Here is a 24,829-nt window from a genome sequence, read left to right on the forward strand (position 1 = left end):
ATTCAGAACTGACCACCAAGTGTAGGTGATTTCCCTGCTGGATAACAAAAACTTCACGAGGGTACCTCAAGCTGGACCAGGCTCTGAGCAACCTGATACAGCTGTAGATGCCCTGTTCACTGAAGGGGAGTTGGAGTAGATGGCCTTTAAGGGTCCCTTCCAACTCAAACAATTCTGATTCTACAACCTGTGGTTGTATGGACAGAGTTGTGGAGGATGGCTGACTCCTCAACCTGGAGGACAAAGTCAGGCTGTGCTCTCTGCCTTGAAAACCCAAACACACACGATAGTGGCAGGATGAAAGGAGACATTCTTTGATATTCAAACACCTTCCAAATAGGAAAACAGGTATCAGGAGAAAACAAGCAGATCCATGTACAGGAATGAACTAATATCAAGCTTGACTGAAAAAGTTGATTAAATTAGTTTAATTTGAAAGCCCAAACAACCCCTGAAGGAGGTTCTTTCTTTATTGCTTTTTACCAGCAGCATGAGTTACTGAAGAAGCACCATACGGGTATGAAATATTTATTCATTAAATCTTTCATAAAGCTCCACACTATCAGTTTCATTCAGAATACATTTAAAACTTGTCAAAGTCCACAAAAATCACTGCTTTTCTTTCCCCTCCATCTCCATTCTCCTCCAGACTGTTTATAAAGAGATTAGGCTTTCAGTTTCCACTAAGTGCGATCCGCAGCTCTGCTGTTGCTTGTACACAAGGTGCTGATTCTTTAATTATAACTGGATAGTTGCAGTTAAAATAATTCAGCCTTTCCCATGCCATCCAAAAGGGATCACTGCATACATGCTGCAAACCACACTGCTGCTTTACCATGCTCCTGCTGCGAAAACAGCAGTGGCATTCATTTATGAACATAGGCACCATGAAGCACCTAAAGGGGGCTTATGAGAAAGAAGAGGACAGACTCTTTAGCAGGGTCTGCTGTGATAGGACATGGGGAAACTGTTTCAAACTAAAACAGAAGGGGTTTTTTTGTTTTTTTGTTTTTTTTTGTTTTTTTTTACAATAAAAGCAGTGAGGCACTGGAACAGGTTGCCCAGAGATGTGGTGGATGCCCCATCCCTGGAGATATTTAAGATCAGGCTGGACAGAGCTCTGAGCACCTGATCAAGCTGTAGATGTTCCTGTTTGGTGCAGGGGAGTTGGGTCAGATGACCCTTTAAGGGTCCCTTCCAACTCAATGCTACAATTCTAATTCATAGTAGTAAGTGGAAACAGAAGCCAGGACAGCGAGGAGAGATGTGCATGCAGACTCCCCTCCAATGTGAGGGATGCACAGTTTGCAATGCAAGGAGGGGTGAAGCCTGCACAGCTCAGCATCATGCAGGTGATAGGTTGAGTAGGAAATTACCCTGGCTGTCCTAGGTCAGATGGTCCACCCAAGCAAGGGAACAGACATCAGAAAATACATTCATTTTTCATCGTGTCTAAGTCACTGTTAGAAAACCTCACTCCATTAGCAGAATCCCTTCTTGAACCCTTCCTTGGATGCCAGCCAACCTGCAGATTAAATCCATGCTCCAAGTTCTAACACAGTAAAACAAACAGTGCTATAGTATCCTCATCTTTACCGTAAAACTGTGTGATATCATCTTACTACAGTTTCACCAACCATACAGTTCAGTCCAGTCCAGTAATAAGGGTAGGATATATTCAGAAGCACAAATGAAAGTACTTTACATTTACTCTCCATTAGGACAGTGCAAGGATAATTTGCATCAATGAATCTATCACTTAAGAAATTGCACTGATACTTAGTGCAGGCGTGGGCCAAGCTTATTTTCCTCATTATAATCCCAAAGAATTGAAAAACAAAAAAAAGCACCCCAAAATGGATGTGGAGCAGGTACTGTGGGCACTGCGTAGTTCTAGCAGCCATATGTGCAACCCTTCCCCACTGGACCCATAGGCTGCCCAGTCAGGGCTGCTCCCTTTTTCTTAATCTATTTTTAATTTGTGAGAATAAATAAATATAGATACAACATAAGATAATGTTGTCCCTAGAAGCTAGGCCAACTAGAAATATTTCTACTGAAAAAGCTTCCTGCTGAAAAATTACGTTTTGACTGCAGTGTGCTCTTTTCTTGCCTTCAGCAAAACAGAGCCTCCTTAATGTACCAACTTTGGCCTTTTGGCTGGAAACCTAAACCATCTTCTATGGCTTGAGTTTTTCAAACACCTGATCAACAGCAGGGCCAGAGTTCCTATCTACACATACCTAAACCACAGGGTCACTGCAGAGCCAGGGCTGGAAGCCTCATGATGGGTACCTTCCTTAAGGACCTCTACTACTGCATTCCCAAAACACCTGACTTATGGATACAACCCAAAACTAAGGTCAGAGCAGTACACACCTCAATTCCCTTCAGTGTTTCTTTGTCAGAATCTCATAACAGTAATACCAGGATAAGGCAGTTACTCTCAAGACCACCTTATAAGCCAACTAGCACCTTGTCTGTACAAGGCTCTCCATGCAAGGTTCTCTTCAACTATACCTCTTGACCCAAAAAGACATACTAAAAAGAAAATCAAATTACGTGGAAAAAAAAAAATAGGATGACTGAGCCCAGAGGAGCAGGAGATGCTCAGAAGCAATGCATTTAATGAAATGTATAACTCAAACAATTTGCACGGCCTTTCCCACTGGCCACGCTACACCATATTTGCACAGTAGTTCAGAGTTTGCTTGTGTTCCCAAAAGACACACGGGAGACTATTACTCTCAGTTTACTCCCAGAAGGGCCTCATTTGGCAACACTAAATCTTCTGAAAGTAACTAAAGCCAATTCTATGTACAAAAGACTCGCATTTCCACCTAGTAGCAAAAAGGCCATTTCCATGATCATGAAAGCACCACCCTGACAGAGTGCAGGAAATGGGCTAACTTTTGAATTTCCAAACTTTGGACTGAGCCATCTGAGTCACATCAAGGGAAGGAAGAAAAATCTCCCATGGGTGCTGTAATGTAATATTTTCTTCTCAGGAGAGAAAACGAAGGGACCCCATGGGGCCAGGGGGAGATACTGAGCCAGGATGTGCTCCAGTGATCTCCGGCTGCTCAAAGACCCAAAAGGCAATGGTGTCAACTGATGCACTCCCACGAGGGCAAAGTTCAACCCAAATCTTCAGCCAGAGACAGCATTACATTTGCCTTTCATCCTCTCCTCCCTTCTGCCATCATTAGGAGAGCGAAGAAAAAAAAAAAACAATGCTATTTTTTATATGCTCGTTAAGCATAATCTGCTAAATGTTCTATGGCAGTGCATAAAGCTGCCTACTATGCTAATAGAATATTTAATTGACATTTATTTGCTGACTAGTTATTTATGCTAACGTCACTCCTGCATAATTAATACTCCGCTGAAGTTGACTTGAAAAGCATACATAAAACATTGCACTGAGTCATTTGCAGCGTTTAAAATAAAGAAATCCTGCAATTTATTTACATTAGGTTAGTCTAAATTTGGCTTTGATGGAATAAGAGGATAAGGATTAAGCAAGAAAAGATTTTTTAAAAAAATCTATATACCACTTTAGAAACATCCACAGTCCTTCACAGAACAACCTGCCAAAGAAGATTTCCGAGTTTCATTTTACTTGGCTCAAGGGCCCAGATCTTAGCTGATGTAAAATAGCATAAGCTCAGTGAATGCCTACTGATTTTCCCCAGCCTCAAGCTCTTAGGAAATAATATTTCAGGTGAGCCTTCAGTAAAAGAGCTAAAGCAGGGCCAGATCTACTCTCAATTATACCAGTTGAAAAGCAAATTTATCTCAGATCATTCAGAGGAGGTAAGCCAACTCCTCACAAAGATAAAAAGTTCATCTTGCCCATCTGATCCTTCTACCTGCATTATAATCGCTGAGCTGCAGGCATAGTTTAAGTTCTCTTTCCTCTGAAATTACTAGGGGAAACTTGGTTTATGTTAAAAAAAAAAAAAAAAACCACCCATGATCACCTTTTCTCAGAGAGCAGCTCCAGAGGCCCTCACCTATTTTCAGGAACATCATCTCAGTGGCACCTGAAGAACACTTTTCACATACACGTGATCTCTGTGAATGGAGTTAAAAGGCAAAGGACTGGGATTCATCATCACCCTAACCCGCAGCACTGCTTCAAGAAAAGCCTTCTGTACTTCCAGGGCATCTTGAATGACATTCATCCCAAACCCAAATGACTGCTCAGAGCTTGCTCTTCTCTTCTTGCCCCACCATTCCCCCTTGCTGTTCTTCTTCCCACACCATGCATCATATATTGCTTCAATTCCATTCTTTTCCACTGTAGCCCAGACCAGGTCTCTGTTCTAACATTTATATCCACCACCTGAGCTCTAACGAAATCATAGACTACATGCCAGAGTGAGAAATGCCAACCTAGATGGGAATACAACTGTCATTAACTCTGCCAACAGTGGGGGAGTTAGAATAGGATGATCTTTAAGGTCCCTTTCAACCCAAGACATTCTATGATTTGAAGGGCAGCCTAGTTTACCGTGGCACAAGTTTTATCTATTTTTTTCACCTACACTCTACCCACAACTTCAGAATCTGAGTGAACCATGTGGTGATGGCTGCCTTCACAGAAAGCCTGGATGGGCAAAATGCTTTATACTCAGCACTCTTAATGGCATATTTTACCTGGCCCAGCACCTTGCAAAAGGGATTCATTACATCCTAGGACCAGGCTTCTGAGTTTTAATTCTGGTTACACTGGTACAGTGGAGGAGTTAAGGCTATCTTAACTGCCTGAAAGGAGGTTGGGGTGAGGTGGGGACCAGCCTCTTCTCCCAGGTTAACAGTGATAGGCAAAAAGAAAGGCCTTAAGTTACAAGAGAGGAGGTTCACATTGAATATTAGGAAAAAATCATTCTCAGAAGGAGTGGTATTGGCACAGGATGTCCAGGGAGGTGGTGGAGTCACCAGCCATGGAGGTTTTTAAGAAACGTGGAGATGTGTCACTGAGGGACAAGGTTAGTGAGCGTGGTGGGGGTGGGTTGATGGTTGAACTGGGTGATCTTAGCAGTCTTTTCCAACCTTAATGATTCTACAAAGGCTGCTTTCCTACACGTACTCACAGTGTAACGATCACTGTGATCACCAAATCCATGGTGAAACAGTGTTCTGAGGTTTCCCCATCTGTATTGGCTCATGGTGAAACCAGAGCACAGACCTGGTTCTTTCCCCACTGTGTTCCTGTATTCCTTTACATCTCCAGTCTCTTCCGCCTCCTGGTTTACACTGTGAGCAGACTCAAGATCACCACATGGATCCACGCTCAGAAATGTTTTATTTGAATTTCCATCTGTCAATAACACTGAAGCAAAAGCACTGCCACAATCGCAGGTGTACACAACCATCTTGTCGTCCAGCATCTTTAGTGCATCACAGAATGCCTTAAGATAGTGCCAGGAGAGATTCAGCTCTGTTGGCTCAGCTGTAAACCTGCAATCTGTACGAAACCACCCAAGTGTCAATCAAAAGACGTGCCTGCCCTGCGCGTGTTTCACAATGCATAATTTAGCTACTATCTTTGTCAGGTTCTCCACGCTGCTCCTCTACATGATGGTAAATGTGTTCGTGAACCCAACTGTCATCAACAGAGGAAAACAGCACATGGAAAAAACAGGCTAAAGGAGGCGAGAGACCTATTTTCCTTTCGCAGTTAAGGGAATCACTACTATGACAAAGTTAAGTTAGACTTAAATTTTTAATGCTTTATGAGTAAGAGATCTTACAGGATGAAAGATGCTGAAGAACAACCACCACAGCTCTGTGCTGAGGAGGATGGCATTTGGTGAGGTGTATGAGGTGATGAAGGCTTTCATGCAGGGCAATATAATAGGACAGTTTTAACCAAAGAATGGAAGCCCTATGTTAGATCCCACAACTACAGCACAAAAGCCAAACACCATTTTGCTGCTCCATCCCAGCCACTGTCAGTAAACTCTGAAGCACCTCCCCTTATGAACTACTTCCCCATATGAATTTTACAGTTGCTGGGGGGCCCTGGCAGAAAGGATGTAAATTTCATACTCAGCTCAATCAGGCAGAAGCTATCCATTGGTCTACACCACAGTTAATAAACAATAAAAAAGAAATCTCTGTCCCAGGACATGCCTTTAGAGCTGATCAGTGCCAAAGCTACAGACCATACGGACAGCTTCACACTTGCCTCAGCTAGTTCATGAATAAACATTCAATTCATTCAAATGAGTTCTATATTAACTAATTTAAATAATTTTCATTTTGCTTTGAATGGTAAACAGATCTATTCTGCCAGGATATTTGAGTTTGCAATTCAAATTACACACCGATTTGTAATGAGAAAAATATAATTAATGGCAAAGCTTGAAGTAACTACAATTTTACTCCCCTGATTTCCTGAAGGGAAGAGGTTGGTGAAGGGTAAAGCTTATGGGCAGACGTACATTCACACCATCCTTTCATATGTCAATACAATTTACTGCAAACTGGAGCATTCGGACCTCAGTCCAGTGCGTTGCACCACGACAGAGGAAGACATAACAAGATTTGACATTATACTTGCAGCCACCACGATGCAAAACTAACGTCACCCAGTAAATAATAATGTAACAGCCTGTAAACTAAATGACTTCCTTCTATTGGGATCATAAACAACAATTATTTGGCAGCTGCCCCTTAAAATCTCTGTATGTGCTGAACATTAAATCAAGCTCTATTGATTTGGTAAACTGAGCCAGCCCCGTTTTTAATCTCTTTCATTTAATGAAATTCTTCATCCTATCACTCTGTACAGTGTTGTCTGTGGTCACATTTACAAGAGTAGAGCCAATCAGTCCTGTTTGATTACTAAGCAGAAACAAAGCATTGTCCCACTGCTAATATTCTGCCCACTGAGCCAGTCCTTAGCAGATCTGCTTTTTAAACCAGAGCCCTCAGTTCCTGACAAGGTACAAATCTTAATGACAGATAACTGGCCATGCTGTTTGCCAACAGATCTTGCCAGCAGATATCCTCATTGTGATCAATACGTGCAGAATTGGGCCCTTAGAAAATGAATTCATGCAACTTGGAGCTGGCTCTCCTTTCCACAAAGCACTTGACAACAAAATAGTGTGCAAAGCTAAAAGGGCAAAAAGTCTCCTTGGAGTTCACAGAGAACAGTTTGCTATGTACCAATACAAGGTTTGATCCTGCAGGTTTCACCAGATGAAACTCTTAGGACTGCTGTGAAGTTCAGCTCATCAAGACCTCTTCACCAACTGAGAAAACAATTAAACACGGGATGAACTTGCATACAATGAGGGCAGTACTCACTGCTTTCATAAACTCAGAGCCAAGTTCTTCCTACAGCACACCTGAAAATCCAACCTCTTCCTTGTAGTGTCCTCACGGGAGCAACCATCTCTTAGAATCCCACCCTGATCATGGGCTGAACGCCTCAGACCAACATCCAGAGGAGTTCTGTGGTTTACGAATGCATTTAGGACCTCTCTTTTTTTCAAACCAAGAGAGGTTCCAAAGGCTCAAATGCTCCCAGGCATTTCAGATGTCTCATTCCAAAATACAACTCGACCTTTTAAATGCTTAGGTTTTACAATAGAGAAAGAAAATAAAGAAACAACCAAACAAAAAACAACCACATGTCCAATAAAGCAGCTGCCCAGGCATAAGAGTCTGGAATACAACTATATCACCTGGACAGAGAAGAAAAAACACGCTGCACATTTGCATTCACTCAAGCAAGACAGCTTATGTGAAGTAACCACAAACCAAAGAGCAGATTCCAGCAACATTTTCATGAAAAGCAGTTGCCTCCAGCTAAAACAATCATTACTTTCCATTACACCAGTCGACGAAATCTTTCACCCCTTGAACCTGGCATTTTGAGATTTAGTTTATAGCACTGTACACCTTTTCCAGTAACATTGATTATAATCCACATAATAAAAGATAGTTTAAGAGACCAATAAAATAAGAAAAAAAAATAACCCTTCTCACATCAGCTTGATGTATTATTCCTAAGCCAACAGATTTCTCAGCCATATTTGTCTTTAAGACTTTTTTAAGCAATCAATCGTCCGTTATTCTAAAGACAGTCAGACCAGAACAAAAACATAACCATTTAACTCAATGTTCAGCATAGACAAGGCAAGAATGAGACCATTTCCAGTGTTTTAAAGACTGTATCTATGATCCAGTTTAGTGGGTAGCAAGGCAACATCTACACCAGGAGTCACGCATGACAGACAAACAGCACATCTGCTTCTTCAGCAGCCACGTGAACAGAAAGAATAACTTCAGAAGCAGAGTTGTTAAATGAGACTTTTCTCAAACACATCCATGTGCTGGAGGCCAACCATTCATCTCTTCTTGCCATGACCCAAAAGAAACTGAATATATAGAGGGAATACACATGACAAGTATGCCTCTGCCTGGAGCTACATAGAGGTAAGGATGCACAGCTGTTCTGTTCCTGTATAATGACAGAAAAAAAGTACACCAAAAAAAAAAAACCCAACAAAAATCAAGCATTTTCCTTACACACTTAGAATCAAATGAGGAACAAACATATTATTAAAAAGCTATTCCAAGTGCCATAAATCTACAGTTCTCGCATTCAGCTTTGGCACACCCAAGAGCTGAGGAATGGGACATACCCTAACCTGTAGTGATCAGATTTTGCCACATTTATTCATGTGGGTCTACTTTTGGAATTAAAAGCTGCATAAATCTGACAGTGGAAAGCGTTAAACTTTGAGAGCAAAACATCTGAATGCACAGCCAAGTTAATTTGAGTGTTATCAAAATCAGATCTTTTTTATTTTACTTTATTATCACTCTAAATTCAGTCCTTTCTTTCTAAAAGTATGAGACAACTTGCTTCCCCTCACGGGAAGTTATGGGTTGGCAATTCAGCAATACATTTCCTTAAAACAGCCTTATCTGTAAGCTTTTGTTCTTACCACCTAGGTCAAAATGCCTTTCCTGGAGACTGACTGGCAAATTGAATAACCCATTGATCTACAGAGACCTGACTCTTAAGCTGTTTTACAACAACTTCAGTGAAATTGCACCACTCACCATCATCTGAGCATCTGGAGTATTCATTCCATACCAACTGAAAGCCTGGAGGTGAACTGTCAGCCCAAGACTAGGGCATGACTCCAGCAAAACACATGCAACTTACCATCTGGAGGCATCAGGACCTTGTTGTTCTGCGTACACCAGCCAACAGGGTGGAGGTCTGCTGTCATTACATCACACCAAAAATCTGCCCTCCGGTCATCCCCATAGCCACAGTAACGAAGCAGTAAGAGTTGTCCGCAGGTTGTGATGATTGTAGCCACCCAGTACGTGTCTGGATTACTCTTGTTGGCCACTTCCAATTTCATCCCTGGCTGAAAACTGCTTTGGAGGCTGATTTCAACCTTACAGAATGAGAAAGGCATAGTGTTACTTTTCCTTCTTTACAGGGAGACTCCCTATTTAACTAAGCAAGCTAAAGCTGCCATTAAAAAGATGATCAGGAATAAGATGTTAGTTGATCATGCTCCTTAATAGCAATAACACAAGGAGGCACAGTCTTAAGCTAAAAGAAGTGAGATTTAGTTCAGATGTTAGGAAGAAATTCTTTACTTAGGGTGTGATAAGGCACTGGATCAAGTTCCCCACAGAAGCTATAGATGCCCCATCCCTGGAGATATTCAAGACCAGCTTGGATGGGGCACTGTGCAGCCTGATCTGGTGGGTGGCAACCAGCCCACAGCAGGGGTTGGAATTGGATGACAGTTAACATCCCCTCCAACCAAAAATATTCTGCTATTAATACAACCACCTTGTTCACAACCTGTTTGGGCAGGACCATTCCTACTTCACGAGTACATCCTCATCATATAAGGTCCCGTGTACACTCCAAAGGGATCCATCAGCTGTGATAAGCTCAGGTGAACTAAATCTGAGAGGGACTGTAGCCATCTGAGCATCATAAATCTCAACAATGCCCAGGAGAAAAGTGGTGTAACTGTCCTTAGCACAGCTCCATCAGGCAAATCCCAGGATACATGCAAGGTAGAACAGGCAGGCACTGAGCACCTCTGGGAGTTGGGCCCAGCTATTACAATCGGTCATACAACAACACCTGTACACCTCTCGAGGCTTGTGAAGCACCAAAGGCTGAATACTGTACCAAGCAGACAGAGGAGAGTATTTCCACCATATCCGCAAGCAGAATTTCAAGGCATACCCAATTTACTCCCCAGGTATTCTCATAAAGATGGTAGGATCCACGGCAGAGAGAAACAAAGGCCTTGGGTCACTGTTCTGCGATCTGATGGAGAAGTCACTTATTTTTATCTCAGAAAGTCACAAGTAACTCGCTCAAGGACACTGGAGATGCCATACTCTTCTAGGACACTGCAGGGACTGTTGCAGACACATCACAACACATCTCCCAAGGGCCAGAGGGATGCCTCTAGGTTGATACACAAGAGGTGAATGCCAGCCCATTGGTTCAGAATACAGCTTTGTCTTCAGAAGACCATCCAAAATGTAGCCATGACTCCCTGTGTCATTTTAAGGAGAGATTCTTAAATCTTTCCAAGTACTCTGTGTCCTCCTGAAACCAGAGAGATTTTGAAATCTGGGTTAAGCCTGTCTCTGATTTAGTTCTCACAGGGAGGCAACAAAATGCCTCCTCTGCTCGCTGTGATATATCATGGTCTACGTGGCCAACTTCTGGATGCCAAGTTGCAGGGAAGAAACAGAGGTCCTCTGGTTTGTCCACTTCTCCCTTACCCCACTCCAGCTTACAACATGAGTGGTGTCCAGCCAAAGCCATATATTATTTGCAGATTACAACACTCCACATACTTTGAGATGTGCAGGCACTTCCATCAGCATCAGTGCTGGGATTGTGACTAGCAGAGATTGGAAGAGACCTCTGGAGATCATCTAAGATGGAGCAAAAACTACAATTACTAGTTTAGTCCTAAAGTAGGATCTTGGCTTTTGTGATGCTAAGGGTCCTCATGAATAATCCAGGATATATGGTCATTTGTAGCTTTTGTTCTTGCTCTCACCACAAATAAAGACCAAAGTGGAACACTGGAGGCAAGAGACTTGTAACTGAAAATCACAAAGAGGGGGAATGGAAGGATTTTGTGAAGCACACAGCTCCCAACAGGATCCTCTATTTGAGACAAGAAACACCCTGGGACAAGATGTTCTTTCCAGACAGCTACTGGGCCAAGGATAAATTACAACAAAACTTTACCACTGTACTGCAGTTCTCCAGTACAAAAAATTAGGATCCTTCATCTTGCAATACTCTATCTACATGCGTAGAATAGGTAACAGAGGCTGGCATTATTTTTTTTTCCAGTTGTAGAGACAGGTTTTTCATCACTACTGCTCTTTATCTCCTCAAAACAAACCCAGAAACCACCTGGAGGCAAAGCTGGTTTAATGGCATGAAGGCAGCTATCCAAATGGAGACTTATCTCAAAGCAGCAACAAATTCTTCAGGAAACTTTCCCTTCACTGCAGCACAACTACATGTTCCTAAAGATTTCTGTCAGCAACCAGTCTCAGTGTAAGGCAAATGAGAGCATCACAGCTGAAACACTTTCTTCCTGAGATATCCACGTCATCCAGAGCATTCAGGTCATGTGAATGAAGCTGACAGAAAAGGAGCTGGTGAGTCCTAATCCCAGATGTAGCTGCTACCTGCAGCTGATGGGCAGAAGATGAACAGAACCATCTACACATTACTCACAGTTGAGGACAGAGAACCACCATGACTAGGCATAGCTTGATACAGGTAAAGGCATTGTAACATCTGAAAGAACTATCCTTCAGCTGACTGAAAACAAGGACCTGGAAAAATATATTGACTACACCCTACGTGCATGCTTTTGATGATGATGAAGAATCTGTGCACTAGTTTGAGCTCCATCTCAAGTCCTCATGTAAAGGCAGATTATGGACAGCACACACATGGGCCAAATAGAAGACATTAAACAACTGTTTGCAGATGGAAAAACAGGTCCATACGATATCCTTGACAGGCTCTGCTCCTTCACAGGATCCTTCTTCAAAGCATACTCCAATCTTCTCCATCATCCAAAATTTCAGAGGCTCTGTACACTACTGCTAACATGGGCTGGAGCCACCATGTCATAACTACCATGACACATATAGGACTCCTTAACATCTGCATATAACATATGCATCCAGGAAAGTTATCACCAACCCCACTGTTTGGTTCCCACATTCCTGAGGCAGCATCTTCAGGAAGAGGGCTGAAGAGATGAATTTCTATGGACCATGCTGGGCTCCAGTGCTGAGCAACCCTGCTAGTCAGCAAATCATGCACTGAGAGAACACCTTCAGGGAAATAAGACACTCTGGTGAGATGAATCTCTACAAGTTGAAAAGGATATCAATAAATTAAGAAGAAAAAAAAATGAGTATGCAAGGAGAGCAGAATGAAACCTCATAAATGATATTTGAACCCAGTGGCATAGACACTGCGCCCTGAGTGCACAGAGCTGATGTCACCCAACAGCAGCAAGAGAGCCAGGAGCTGCACAGATAATAGGAAGTACTCCACCTTATTTTCACATGCACTGTCACAGAAGGCCAAATTCCCCACAGAGTGAGTGAATTCCATTTCAGTTGGTCAGGAACACCAGAAGAGGGAACACACACAATACTAGCAAGGCAGACAATGCACATACATGTTTGAAGGAGGTGTGGGGAGCAGCACTGGCTCCTGTTTCCTCTAGGAACTCATCCCAGTTGAAGTCTGCATCCTCAATGCTGGAGCCCTCATCTGTTCAAATGGAAAACAAGAAGAAAAAAAAAAAAGCAGTAGAAAGAAAGGAAAACAGCCCAAAATTACAGCCAAAGAAGGTAAAAGTTGTATCAAACAGTTCAGCAGAAAAGTAGCAACTGATACAAACATCAACATGAGATCTGTTCTTAGCCAGCTTGACTGGCTCTTAAAACACTTTCAGCAGATTTTGGGACTCTAGCAGCCAACACTGTGAGACCAAAATTGACCCTGCAATCATCGCAACAGTGGAACAAACTCATCATACTGCAACAGGGATTGATATAAGAGTTGGTTGTCAGCCCGCTATCACAGGGATACAGTGGCCATGCCCATGTCCCAGCCTTGGATTCCCCCAGACTGCTAATTGCAATAGTACTGGTGATAACAATGGATGTTGTTCTTGTTGGCTGAGCAGCATGAAAAATAAGCAACCCAGCCCTTGGGGCTGAGGAGACACAGTTTCAGATCTGCCATTCTATTTCTCCCTGCTCAGCCTTCCTCTGCCCTCCAACAGCCAAGAACCCCCAATGGGATTCTTCCACCAGCACCGAAGCTGCTTTTCCAAATCCCCCCCAAATCCCCCGGCCACTGTTGCATTCTTGTTGCCTGCATTTATCCTTGTCCCATTTCATGACTTGGGGCTCTGCACCATGCCTTCCCTACCCACACCAGTGTCCCCTCACAATCCTTCTTTCCCCATAGGGAAGGAGTTGACATTACTTTTTTTTTTTTTTTTTTTTTTAAATATATCCCCATTGAGCAGAGCAGAGTTGAGGCCTGAAACCATCGCTGAAACACACAGAGCAATAATTAAGAACAAACTGTCTTTCACTTACAGAAAATCAGCCACATCTGATTGTTTTCATTTTGTTCCCAGGCAATCTCGCAAACTCAGTTACATCCCCAGAGCAAAAATATTTACAGTCTAGCAATGAGCTGTTTGCAATAAGCATTTATCAAGGAAAACTACAAGAGACCCTTACCTGCACACACATTTATCAACGTGGTCATGATGTAATTAAAGTGACTCATGACAAACTGAATTAAGGAACCTCCCCAGATAGTTTTATGAAGAAAATGTTGGGGTTAATTTATTGAAATTGTTGCTACAGGTCTCCAGTTTTCAAGACTAGAAAATTATACTGTGTAATGGGAATCTCTCATCATTAAAAGGGAAAGAAATAGGCTTTATTTACAGACATATGTATGCGAAGGGGAAAAAAAAAAAATGTCTCAGAGGAGGGTTTTTGAGACAGAGTTGGAAGAGGGTAAAGATTTGTCTGTGAGTTCAAAGAGCAGCACTGAGCTGTCATCACCATTAAACACTGCAAACCGCTGCATCAAGCCTAAGGTCTGGCTCCTTACCACCAACTCAATTAACCTGCTTAAATATGGAGATTTAAATCAACTCCTGCTCCCATGTAAGGTGGCAAGGTGGCTTGAAGACAGCTGCCTCTTGGCTACCAAAAAGAACTCCAGGCACAAAATGAGGAGTTTGCTCATTCTTGGCTGAAAGACAAGAACAGCTTAGCCCAAAGTATGAACTTTGTGCACAAACTGCTAAGATTTTGCTATACCATGCAAGTACGCAACTCTGATGATCAGAGAAAACTTCAACCTCAAAATCAGCAGCCCATGGAGTTGATTTTTAGAGGAGTCAGGTTCAGAGATTTCAAGGGTTAATAATTTTTTTTAAATGTATGCAAGTTCATGAGCATATGGGCAGATATGGCTATCCATCAGAGGCCTCCAATTACTCCTATGTTTAAGCAACTTTCTAACCCAGGCACCAGCAATCACAGTCCTACTATAAGCCAGTAACTTCTGATGTGAAAAGCAAGAGGCAAAAAGCTAAAAGCACACCCCCTCTGCCTGGTTGTTTCCCGTTCTATCATCTGTTTGTGTTTCTGGTGCTGGGGTGGGCTACTCAACAACCCCAAGGTCATCTCCACCTGAACATACCCCCAGGTCTTTCCCCTCTGCCCAGCTATTTCTGTTTCAAAGCATGAGACACTTCTCTCAGTGCTCTCTGTATGTTCTCAGTTGTCATTCCTCCTTCTTGTTCCAACTTTCATGGTTAGTCCTGCACGTTTCTCCTTCTCTTCATCCTTCCTCAGCATTCTTAAGGGAAGGAGTAATATCACAGAATCATTTGAGTTGGAAGGGACACTAAAAGCCATCTGGTCCAACCCCTCTGCAACGAACAGGGACACCTACAGCTAGATCAGGGTGCTCAGAGCCCCATCCAGCCTGACCTTGAATGAGTCCAGGGATGGGGAATCCACCATCTCTCCAGGCAACCTAATTTCCATGGAGTGGTAGAAGGACTTTTAAGCAGTTCGATACATACCATCCATGCAAAGAGAAGCATCTCCAGAGAGACAGGATTTGGCAGCACTAAGTTAATTACGTTAGCATTAAAGATGCTAGTTACAGATGCAGCAAGTCCTCCTGTCCTTCCTGATGTATTATTGCCCACGACCTACTCTGCTATGTGCCAACCCACAGCCACCAGTCACACTGTTCCCACAGCCTTGCCAACAGATTCATTCACATGCAGTCCAACAAAACTCCCCAAAGAACTTGTTTTAATAACGACCCTGATCTCTCCTTTTTAAAGCCAAATAGGGAGGTCCAGGATGCCAGGGGGAAGGCTTACAAGTATTCTTTCCACAGCAACGTGAGCTACAGCTTTCCCTCCCAGTCAATTCATTTCTCTCTGACACATCAGCAGTCTGACTCCTCTACAGTGTTTTATCTGCAGACTTTATCAGGAAATTACTTTTACAAGGTCTGTAAAAATAATGTTGGAGTACTCATTTATCATGGCATCAGTGTTTTATTTTGCTTCATTTTATCACCAAAGATTGTGAAGCGAATGTAAGCTTCCAAATCTGTTTTTAAATGGATTCTGTTCCCTTCTAGAAAACCTGGCAAGGGGACATTGTGAGCAGATGCAGGGTGACCCAGGGTCAGGGGGTACATTCCTACTTACACCCACAAGTACAGTAGTTGGACTGCACACAAATCTTCTTGCCCACTGCAAAACCCCTATTGATGAGGAACACAGGATACCCTTTGCCAGCCTTCCTTGAGTATCTGTAGGTCCCCAGTGAAAAGGCAAAGTCTCTCTGAACATACAAAGACAACTCAGAAAGCCATGATCCCAAAGGCAACCTGTTTGTCAGTCCTCAAGCCACACACTCCTACAATAAAGTCCTGGCTCTGCTGGAGAAACACAGAGCCCCAGGTGCCAACGTTTTGCAGAGCTCCCTGTGAGATGACAAATTTGGCATTAGGCCTGCTTTACATATCAGCTCCCTTTCCAATTATTGGTGCTTAGGCTCAGTGCTCTTTTTTAATGAAAGAGTCAAGGCTGGCTAGCCTACAATACGGTGATGTATAAACAAGCCTAGGATGGCAAATAAAATCAACAAGTCATTATCTCTGAGCCCCTGAATGGCTTTAAAGTGCTCTGCAGTCCTTCATGCATTGACACTATAAAAATGCAACTATTCCAGCTGTTATCAGCCTCGCAGGATGAGATAAAAGACCCAAAACCTGTGGCTACAGAAGCTTAGATTTTTCCCAGGCTTACCTGAAGGAGAACATCTTTGGAAATTACAGTATTTGTGGAAATTGCTAAGCTATCTTATTTACAGGCATATAAATATATTCATGACTTTGTTCACTCACAAAGAACTGAAAGGCAAAATGATTTAGGATTAACACACAGGTGAAGGCTTGGGGTAAGGGGGAATTTCTGATCAACAACAAGCCTCCAGAACAGCCTTGGGAGAGTCACCAAGACACATTCTCACAGACATTTAGGGTCCACAAGCCAGTTTCTGTTGTTTCAAACCCAATGCCTACAACTGATCACCTGCACCTCATCCTAGAGGCTCCTACACCTCTCTCATAGATACAAATGGATCCAGCAGTGACTAGATAAGGCTGCCCACTCTGGAAATGCCATCTCAAGATAAGGATGATTTCTCAACTCAAAGACAACCCAGTGCTGAAGTTAAAATGGGATGACTTGTTTTCTAGAACTACAAGGCTCTTTAATGGTGATAGCAGCATGGAACTGTGTGATGGGAGGGTCAGGTTGGGTGTTTGGGAAAGGTTCTTCATTGACAGGGTGGTTGAGCCCTGGAACAAACAAGCTCCCCAGGGCAGAGGGCATGGCCACAAGCTGCCAGAGTTCTAGAAGCATTTGGACAACATTTTCAGGTACAGAACTTGGAGTCAGGAGTTGGACTCTATGATCCATGTGAGTTTCTTTCAACTTGGGATATTCTATGATGACTTTTTCTTCCAAGTGTCTTAAATCACCACAGTTCCATATTCAGCTGGTTAACTCTAGATGATCCTCAGCTCTCTATGTTAACCCTATGAAAGAGAAGCTTTTTCACATCTACAGCAGAGCCCAGAATAACTGTTATGTTTTTAACTAAGAGAGCATCCCACTTCCTCTAGGTGGGATGAATCAAGGTTTCTTAATACACACAATTTCAGGGGTGCTCCGTGGGAAACAACGAGAAGTGGACCAAAGACAAAGCTCTGCAAATGACTTTAACATAACATGGAATCATAGAATTGTTTGGGTTGAAAGGCACCTTAAAGACCATCTAGTTCATCCACCTGACACAGGCAGGGACACCTTCCAGCACAACACAGCACCATTTGAGAGAACAGATGCAAAGGACATCGAAGCCAAAGCAAAGGACACCGAAGCCAAAGCAAGCTGTTTTCAAGCATTCACCCCAACACTGTTACCACTGCATTTTCAGAGTTGGATCAGTGATTCACCCCCGGTGAGAGGGCCTACTTCTATAGAAGCAGACTTCAGGCAACCCTTTAGAATGCTTACATGCAAGAGTAGACTTTCATTTGCCATTACACCTCAGGATCCTTTGATGAAGAACTGCTATTACAGAAATGCACAAGATTTCTGGAAAAGCATTAAAGCACATTAGCAACAACATCATTACCTCGACGCAAAAATGAAACATTTTGTACAGAGTAACTGACAGGGGGCTCAGCTTTATGCTTCACAAATTCCTCATCTGAGCTTTCCTGCATAAACACAGAATAAGGGTGAAGTTACTGAGCCAATTTTACCCAGCAAATCCTTATTGTTCAGTGCCCATCACAGAACACTGCAGACGTGCAGTCATACTCATGTGCACAAGGACAACATGCAACTAGCTCTCTGCTGGCTGGGATAACATTTGTGATGCCCTCTCATCTGAAGTAATAAAAAAAATAATAATCTGAAGGGACAAAGATAAAGGTCAAAACAGAGGAGAAATACCGTAATTTCTGAACATTCATTTCCTTTCTTTAATCAAAAGAGAATAAAATAAAATAAAGAGTGTGTGGGTGGACAGGAAGAACACAATATGATGTCCTAGGAAAGGTTTCCCACTGCTTTTCATTTAAAGTAGCTACTACATACCTTAGAAAAGCTCCAAAGAAAAGTCAAAATTTCCCCAACTCATCAATCATGGATCCACCTGGGCGCTCCACAATATGGAACACACACCCTTCCCCAATCCACAAGACTCAAAAAAATGGCCATCAAGGCATCCAACTCTAATGCCACCCAGTAAACAGCTGCCACCTTCCCTAAAGCAGTTGTCTGGAAGGCTGTGACCATGTAGGAAACCTAGAAGAGCAAAGGAGAGCTCACCTGAATCAAATTGCTCCCCATCACCATTGGTCAGGCCCTGCCCCTTCTCTGGGGATAGATGCTGGCTCTCCTGCATGGTAGTGATGAAAGATGCTCTTGTGTCCATGGTTCAGAGAAAGAGTCCTTCCTTTCCTAATTCATCCTGCAGCAGAGAGTTCCTAGGGCACAAACTAAATGAAAAAGAAACAATGAGTGATTTGCTGTACTCACACCAACACTCAGCCACTTTTAGTAGCTTTCACATTATAGTATTTGATCACAGCTCTTCAATCTTGCTTTCTCTTCCAAAGTGAAGCCGCTGTTGGAAGAAAGACCACACCAGAGGATATCACCTCTAAGTGGCAACAGTATCATAAGATAGCACATATTATATCAATATTATTTCATACTACATTATATCACGATAGTAACAACAGAGAGATGACAATGTGGTAATAACATCCACAATATTCAACACAAAGGATTCACATCCCAAAGTTCAGACCAGAGCCCTGTATTACCAGCTGGGAGATGAGGACAAGCTGATAAACATTCACAATCCTTGACAAAAAAATGCATCCAAGAAAGGCCAACTCAGTCACCTTCCAAGTCCAGCCTTCAACTTCCAACATAACTCACACAGTGTCAGCAATCGAAATACCTCATTTCAGAAATATTTTCCAGGTTTCTAAAGGAGAATATTTGGGAGAGACTGGAAGAACCTCTAGAAAATGAAGTTAAGCATTTATAATGTAGATACTGAAATAAAATAGTGCTGCAACTGCTTTTTGAAGGCAAATTTAAGGGAACTGCGCCATTTAGTGCCATCTAGAGTAGAAAATACTAAGTCAGGTGTAGATTGGGCTGTGATGGCAGAGGAAACTCTTCTGTTTTAAAACTGTTTCAAAAACAGCATAATAAAACCACAAAAAAAAAGTGTGAGAAAGGGAATACAAGACCAACTAGATCTTGAATCAGACACAAGATTAACTATATTTCTAGCCTTTGTAAGCCATCAGACAAGCAATACCCAGAGATACACATTTAAAAGCAGATTAAAAAAAAAAAAGTGAACTTTTCATAAAACTCACAATGACGATGAATTACAAGGTGTCAAGGGAGGACTGGAAAAGAGAAACTAAGAGCTGAGGTTATGGGCACAGAGGGAACCAGCTAGTCATACAAGAGATGCTGCAGTGAAGACAGATGGTGAGGAAGGCGTGTGTCCAGAACTTAGGATACACAGGACTGGTCCTGCTTATTAGTGGATGCCTCCAAGACTCAGATGACAGAGAGGACTCTGCTGGCAGCACCAACATCAAATGCTCTGCAAGAAGCGTGATTAAAAGTAGGAAATAAGCTTACTGCCAGAGTCCATGCAAAGCAGGAGGTAATAAGAGTGTAAAAATATTACGGGATTTTTTCAACTTTTACTACTCAGGAAGATATCCAGGAAGACCAAATATGGTGGTCATAAAATAGAAAGAGGGAGAGGGCTTTGTCACAGATTTTTTATCCTCAGTTTTTAAGGTTGTTCCAACAAAAAACGTGAGGGAAAAACAGACACATGAGAAGGTACAGAAGGAACTGAAAAAGACGAGGAACATATAAAACGTAAGGGTAATTTCCATTCACTGAGTCATGATAGGACTGTATGCTGAAGCAATTACAACAGCACTGTTGTGGTGGCAATTAAGCTATGCTAAAACTATGCATGCTTCAAAAAGCATCACTGGTAGAAGCAAATGACCCTGGAAGGTGGTACAGCACTCAGTAGAAGATGGTTTGAGCAAAGTTAGATCTCCATCAGTAGTTTGTGTTCCTCACTCCCAAAGTACCTTCTAATAAAGTCAATATATACTCTTTTTTTTTTTTTCTTCTCCAAAGAGGAGATGATTGTAAATTGATTCAGTGCAGTATATTTGCAAAGTGCTCAGCATTCTTGGAACACACAATAAATAATACTAATCACTTCCTCACTGCAATGGACACTACACCACTTCATCTTTATTCTTTGTTGACGTGAGACTCGCTAATGAATTAAGTATATTATATACTGTGAGTACTTAAAGTGCAGCTAACCTAATAACATATGCATCACTCATCCTCAGCGTGTACTAACTTTCAATTAACTATGAAACTAGAAGCAATCAGTCTACTGAGTCAAAAAAACCCGCATCTTTCAGTAGAGAATACTTCAATAAACATCATTAATAATAAATTGGTTAAGTATCAGGATTTTATGTCAAGCTTCTTAAATGTGAGAGAAGTGGACATGTCAGCTGAAGCTAAGTTTTGGGTAGATTCAACTGTTTCTATTTCTGTCTAGGACCAAACAGCAATGAATGGTAATCTGGGTCTACTGAAAAAAATTTTAAAGAACAGAGAGAAATCAATTTAAGCACAACAATCTCCCATTTTAAACAAAACTCAGGGGCAGCAATACAAATTCTGAGAGGAAAGATAAGCTACTTGGTATCTTAGTGATGGTACCTTGTAATGTTCCCATGATGCTGACTGAGTAAAGTCATAAAATGATAGAAAGCTGAAGATGTCCATTCAAACAATGCCCTTTCTTATGTAGCTAAATCCCAAATCTGCCACCAGATCCACAAGAATGGCCCATTCCCCTGACACTGGGAACTGCCTGTCAAAAATGGGAAACAGATGGGAAAATCAGCAGGAATCTGCCCAACAGCCACATCTGGGTCTGAGCTCAAGTCCACCTAGACAGAAAGGGAGAAACCTGCAGGTTGTAGTGGGCTGGGGGCCGGTCTCTTCTCTCGTGTAACTAGCGACTGGACAAGAGGGAATGGCCTCAAGTTGTCCCAGGGGAGATTCAGGCTGGATGTTAGGAAATACTACTTTTCCAAAAGAGTGATCAGGAGCTGGAATGGGCTGCCCAGGGTGGTGGTGGAGTCACCGACCCTGGAGGTGTTCAGGGAACGTCTAGATGTTGTGTTGAGGGATATGATTTAGTGAGAGCTACTGGCGATAGGTAGATGGTTGGACCAGATGATCTTGTTGATCTTTTTCAACTTTGGTGATTCTATGATCCCAGGTTTGCTATTTCAGCTGTAGACAACTCTGTTTTGAGCTACATGTCTTCTTATATCGGGAATATCTACTTCACAATTTACGGTACGAAAGCATTTATGTATCTTCCCAATACAACGCAACAAGTTGACAAAACTCCTATGCAAACATAAGCTTCCAGATAGCTGAGTCTCCTGTTGATACAACTAACTAGCAAAGAAAGCTGACATAAGAAGGGAAAAACTAATACCCTACTAATTGCTGCTAATTAACACTTCAAACAAAGTCTCCAGCCATACTGTTAACAGCAGCATGCCGACTAGCCTGCATCAACAACACTAAACAAGCAACATACAGTGCCATTCCCTCATTTCTGTACATCTGAAAGAAACGTGCATCTCAAATTAAGGACCACGAGCCACGCGGCCAGCCAGTCAACAAGGGAATGGGAAAAAGCAGCAAAAACCACTGAAGGTGACACTACAACGAGCAGCAGCAAAAAGAAATGGATTATGAAATGCAATTGAAAGAGAGAAGAAAAAATCCCCTGCTTTCAGATCCCTTGTTCATTTGGTAGTTCAAACCGGTCTGATGCTTCCCCCACGCAGCTCCCATTCCCCTGGTACTTAATTCACATCCAGACTTCTAATTCACAGGCGGAAAAAGGCAGCCAATATAAAAAAGAATCTCTTTTTATTTGCTTCTTCCCACAGCTGTCAGTCTTAGCTCCATCATTATCTCAAACATGCTGCCTTGTCATCTCTATCAATATTGGCTCTTTGAATAACTGCCTGCGTTGGCTTTGTCACACCATTCTACAGTTCTCATCTCCTGTACACTCCTCCCTCTTTTTCCTTCCTTTGGAATAAGCCCCTGCAGGGAGAGGTAACCCATGCACACACAAATCCAGCACACCAGGGTCATCCCTTGGAGTGACTCCTTAAAAACTGAACTTCCTCCAAAACAAGGTTAATTAATAGGGACTGACATACTAAAAAGGCAGGCTATCAAAACACAGGATGCAAAAAAAACCCCAAACTATATCCTTGAAACTCTCTATCTGGATAATTTATGTGCATCAATGATGTCAGTGTACTGTGGAGGCCTGAAAGGTGGAAAAGTAAAAATACCACTGTTTTCCCAAGGATCTGGCTCCTGCCTCCTCCAACACTGGCTTCACCCCTAGGTATGTCAGGATGTAAGGAATCTGCATCTCTTTTCCCATTTGAGTTGACTGAAGTGGAATATAGGGGAGATCCAAAATAACTGCTAGTGAATGACCTCTCAAAGCTAAGCACCACCACGTGTCATTTTACACCCTTAAGCAGAGTCTATTGTGATAGGACGAGAAGAAATGGTTTCAAACTAACACAGGAGATTTAGATTGGATATAAGGAAGATGTTTTTCCTACAAGGGCAACAAAGAATGGAACGGGTTGCCCAGAGAGATGGTAGATGCCCAATTCCTGGGGACATTCAAGGTCAAGCTGGATGGAGCTCTGAGTAAACTGACGGAGCTGTAGGTGCTCCTGTTCATTGCAGGGAGTTGGACTAGATGACCTTTAAGGGTCCCTTTCAACTCAAACGATCCTATGATTTCACGCAGCCTTCAAGCTTTTTGCAAGCTACGAGTGAAAAACCCACTGCAAAGCAATCGAGAAAACTAGTCTGAACAAGAACTGAGACCAGACATCAGGAAACTGCAGCATTTGGTGCTGAGCCTCTCAGTTCAGACACTTCAAAACTCAGCTTGAATTAGGCTCCCCCTACTTTGGTGACCCATCGAGGCATCTTCTCACCCACAGGACACAATATACAATCAGTCATCACTGAACAGTCAAAGCATATAGGAATCAAGTTGATCTCCTGCCCTAAAAGATTCTTCTCCAAAGCATCACTTTCCCACAATCTGTGGGATTCACTGCTCATTGGGTGTCTGTTTGAACACTCCTGTGGCCTTCTGGTTGCCTTCATTGCCTTTAGCATGGAGAAATGTACATCCCAGAGCATCCCAGCCTCAGTAAATGTTAGACTCCTGGTAACCCCACTGCAAATCACAACACATAACCTCCAATTTTTACACCTCAGGTCAAGTCAACAGCATTTTCTCTGAGGTCTAGAAGTCCAAATCTCCAGTCTTTGCTTTAAACAATGCAGGTGACCTTCTTCAATGCTCTGAGGCAATCCCCAAAAGCACGTAGGCAACACAAGACAGTAAATTCAGTCTTCAGCTTCCCCAAAAAGCTAACTGACAGGCAATGCTGCCCATCACCCAACTCCTTTAACATGAGGATGCTCAGGACTAAAGCCATGGCAGAGAAGAAAGGCTCTCCTTCAGGCAGGGGTTCCTAAATAAAACCACACTTCATGAAGGATGGATAGTGGCAGCCTGCCACAATATTTACACCCCCTGAGCATCTGCACAATGCAAACGGAGGCTCGTTCAGAAAGGCTATTGAACACATCAAGGAACAGCTTTCACCTCCTAGAGAAAGAGCCTGTCTCCCTTCTCAGACAAAGTACCAGTTGGAATCCTTTTAAGGATCACTTCTTCCCAATTCCTGTCCCTCTGCTTATTTGAGGGGTTCCCTCACCAAATATTTTCATTTATATGAAGTGACAATTTCTCCTTCATACTGAATACCCCAGAGGATTTTATTAGGGACAACTCATTGCTTTGAACAGTGCTGTGTTGGTGTGGATGTACTCTGGAGTGGAAGAAAAAAATTCCATCTAACCCAGAGAAGCAAAAATGTTCACAAAAAAAAAAAAAGCAGTTGAAAAGAGAATGAAAATAATCTATTTTCCACATTTTTTGGTGGATAGCATAGGAAGACTTGGATTTAAACTAAAGGAGAGTACAAGGGATTTGGGTACAAGGAAGAAAATCACTAATAATGAATCCAATGAATGCAGGAAGGGCACAAAACATCCCCGTCTGGAGGGGTCAGGATGATACCTGTCCAGAAGAACATCTCAGTACAGCTAATCCCTGTCCCTGGGTAAAAGATGGTCTGCACAAGCCCTGTAGGTCCCTTCCACTCCAGCCACTCAATAGGGCCAATACTTCAGCTCTTAAACTTGAGCATGTTTCTTTATAGCTGTATAACTTGTGTAGCACCACAGAAAATAAACAAATAACTCAGGAAGGAAAACAAGCAACAACAACAAAAAAAAAACAGAACGGAATCATCAGAGGATCTGATCAGCCATCCTGGAGGGGAAAAAGGATGGGAACTAAGCTCTGAAGACACGGTGCAAAGCCACCACCCTCT

The 24,829-nt window shown here is 42.5% G+C and overlaps 1 protein-coding gene across 4 annotated transcripts in view; it reads right to left on the reverse strand.

Annotated features, from left to right (window-relative positions):
• The window catches only part of SFMBT2 (Scm like with four mbt domains 2), a 115,580-nt gene that overhangs the window by 83,976 nt on the left and 6,775 nt on the right, over positions 1-24,829 (reverse strand). Inside the window, exons 2-4 of one of the 4 annotated variants that reach the window (XM_031609234.2) lie at positions 18,540-18,709; positions 12,747-12,841; positions 9,197-9,437 (exon numbers count right to left, since the gene is read on the reverse strand). In XM_031609234.2, coding sequence (XP_031465094.1) covers positions 9,197-9,437; positions 12,747-12,841; positions 18,540-18,645 — 442 coding nt within the window. In that variant the 5' untranslated portion in view covers positions 18,646-18,709. Of the gene's footprint in view, positions 1-9,196; positions 9,438-12,746; positions 12,842-17,717; positions 17,799-18,539; positions 18,710-24,829 lie in introns of those variants that run through there. The other 3 variants (XM_090134412.1, XM_090134413.1, XM_090134416.1) reach the window with 3 other exon arrangements.

This window comes from Phasianus colchicus, chromosome 1, assembly GCF_987193195.1.
Source record: "Phasianus colchicus chromosome 1, bPhaCol1.hap1.1, whole genome shotgun sequence".
NCBI lineage: Eukaryota > Metazoa > Chordata > Aves > Galliformes > Phasianidae > Phasianus > Phasianus colchicus.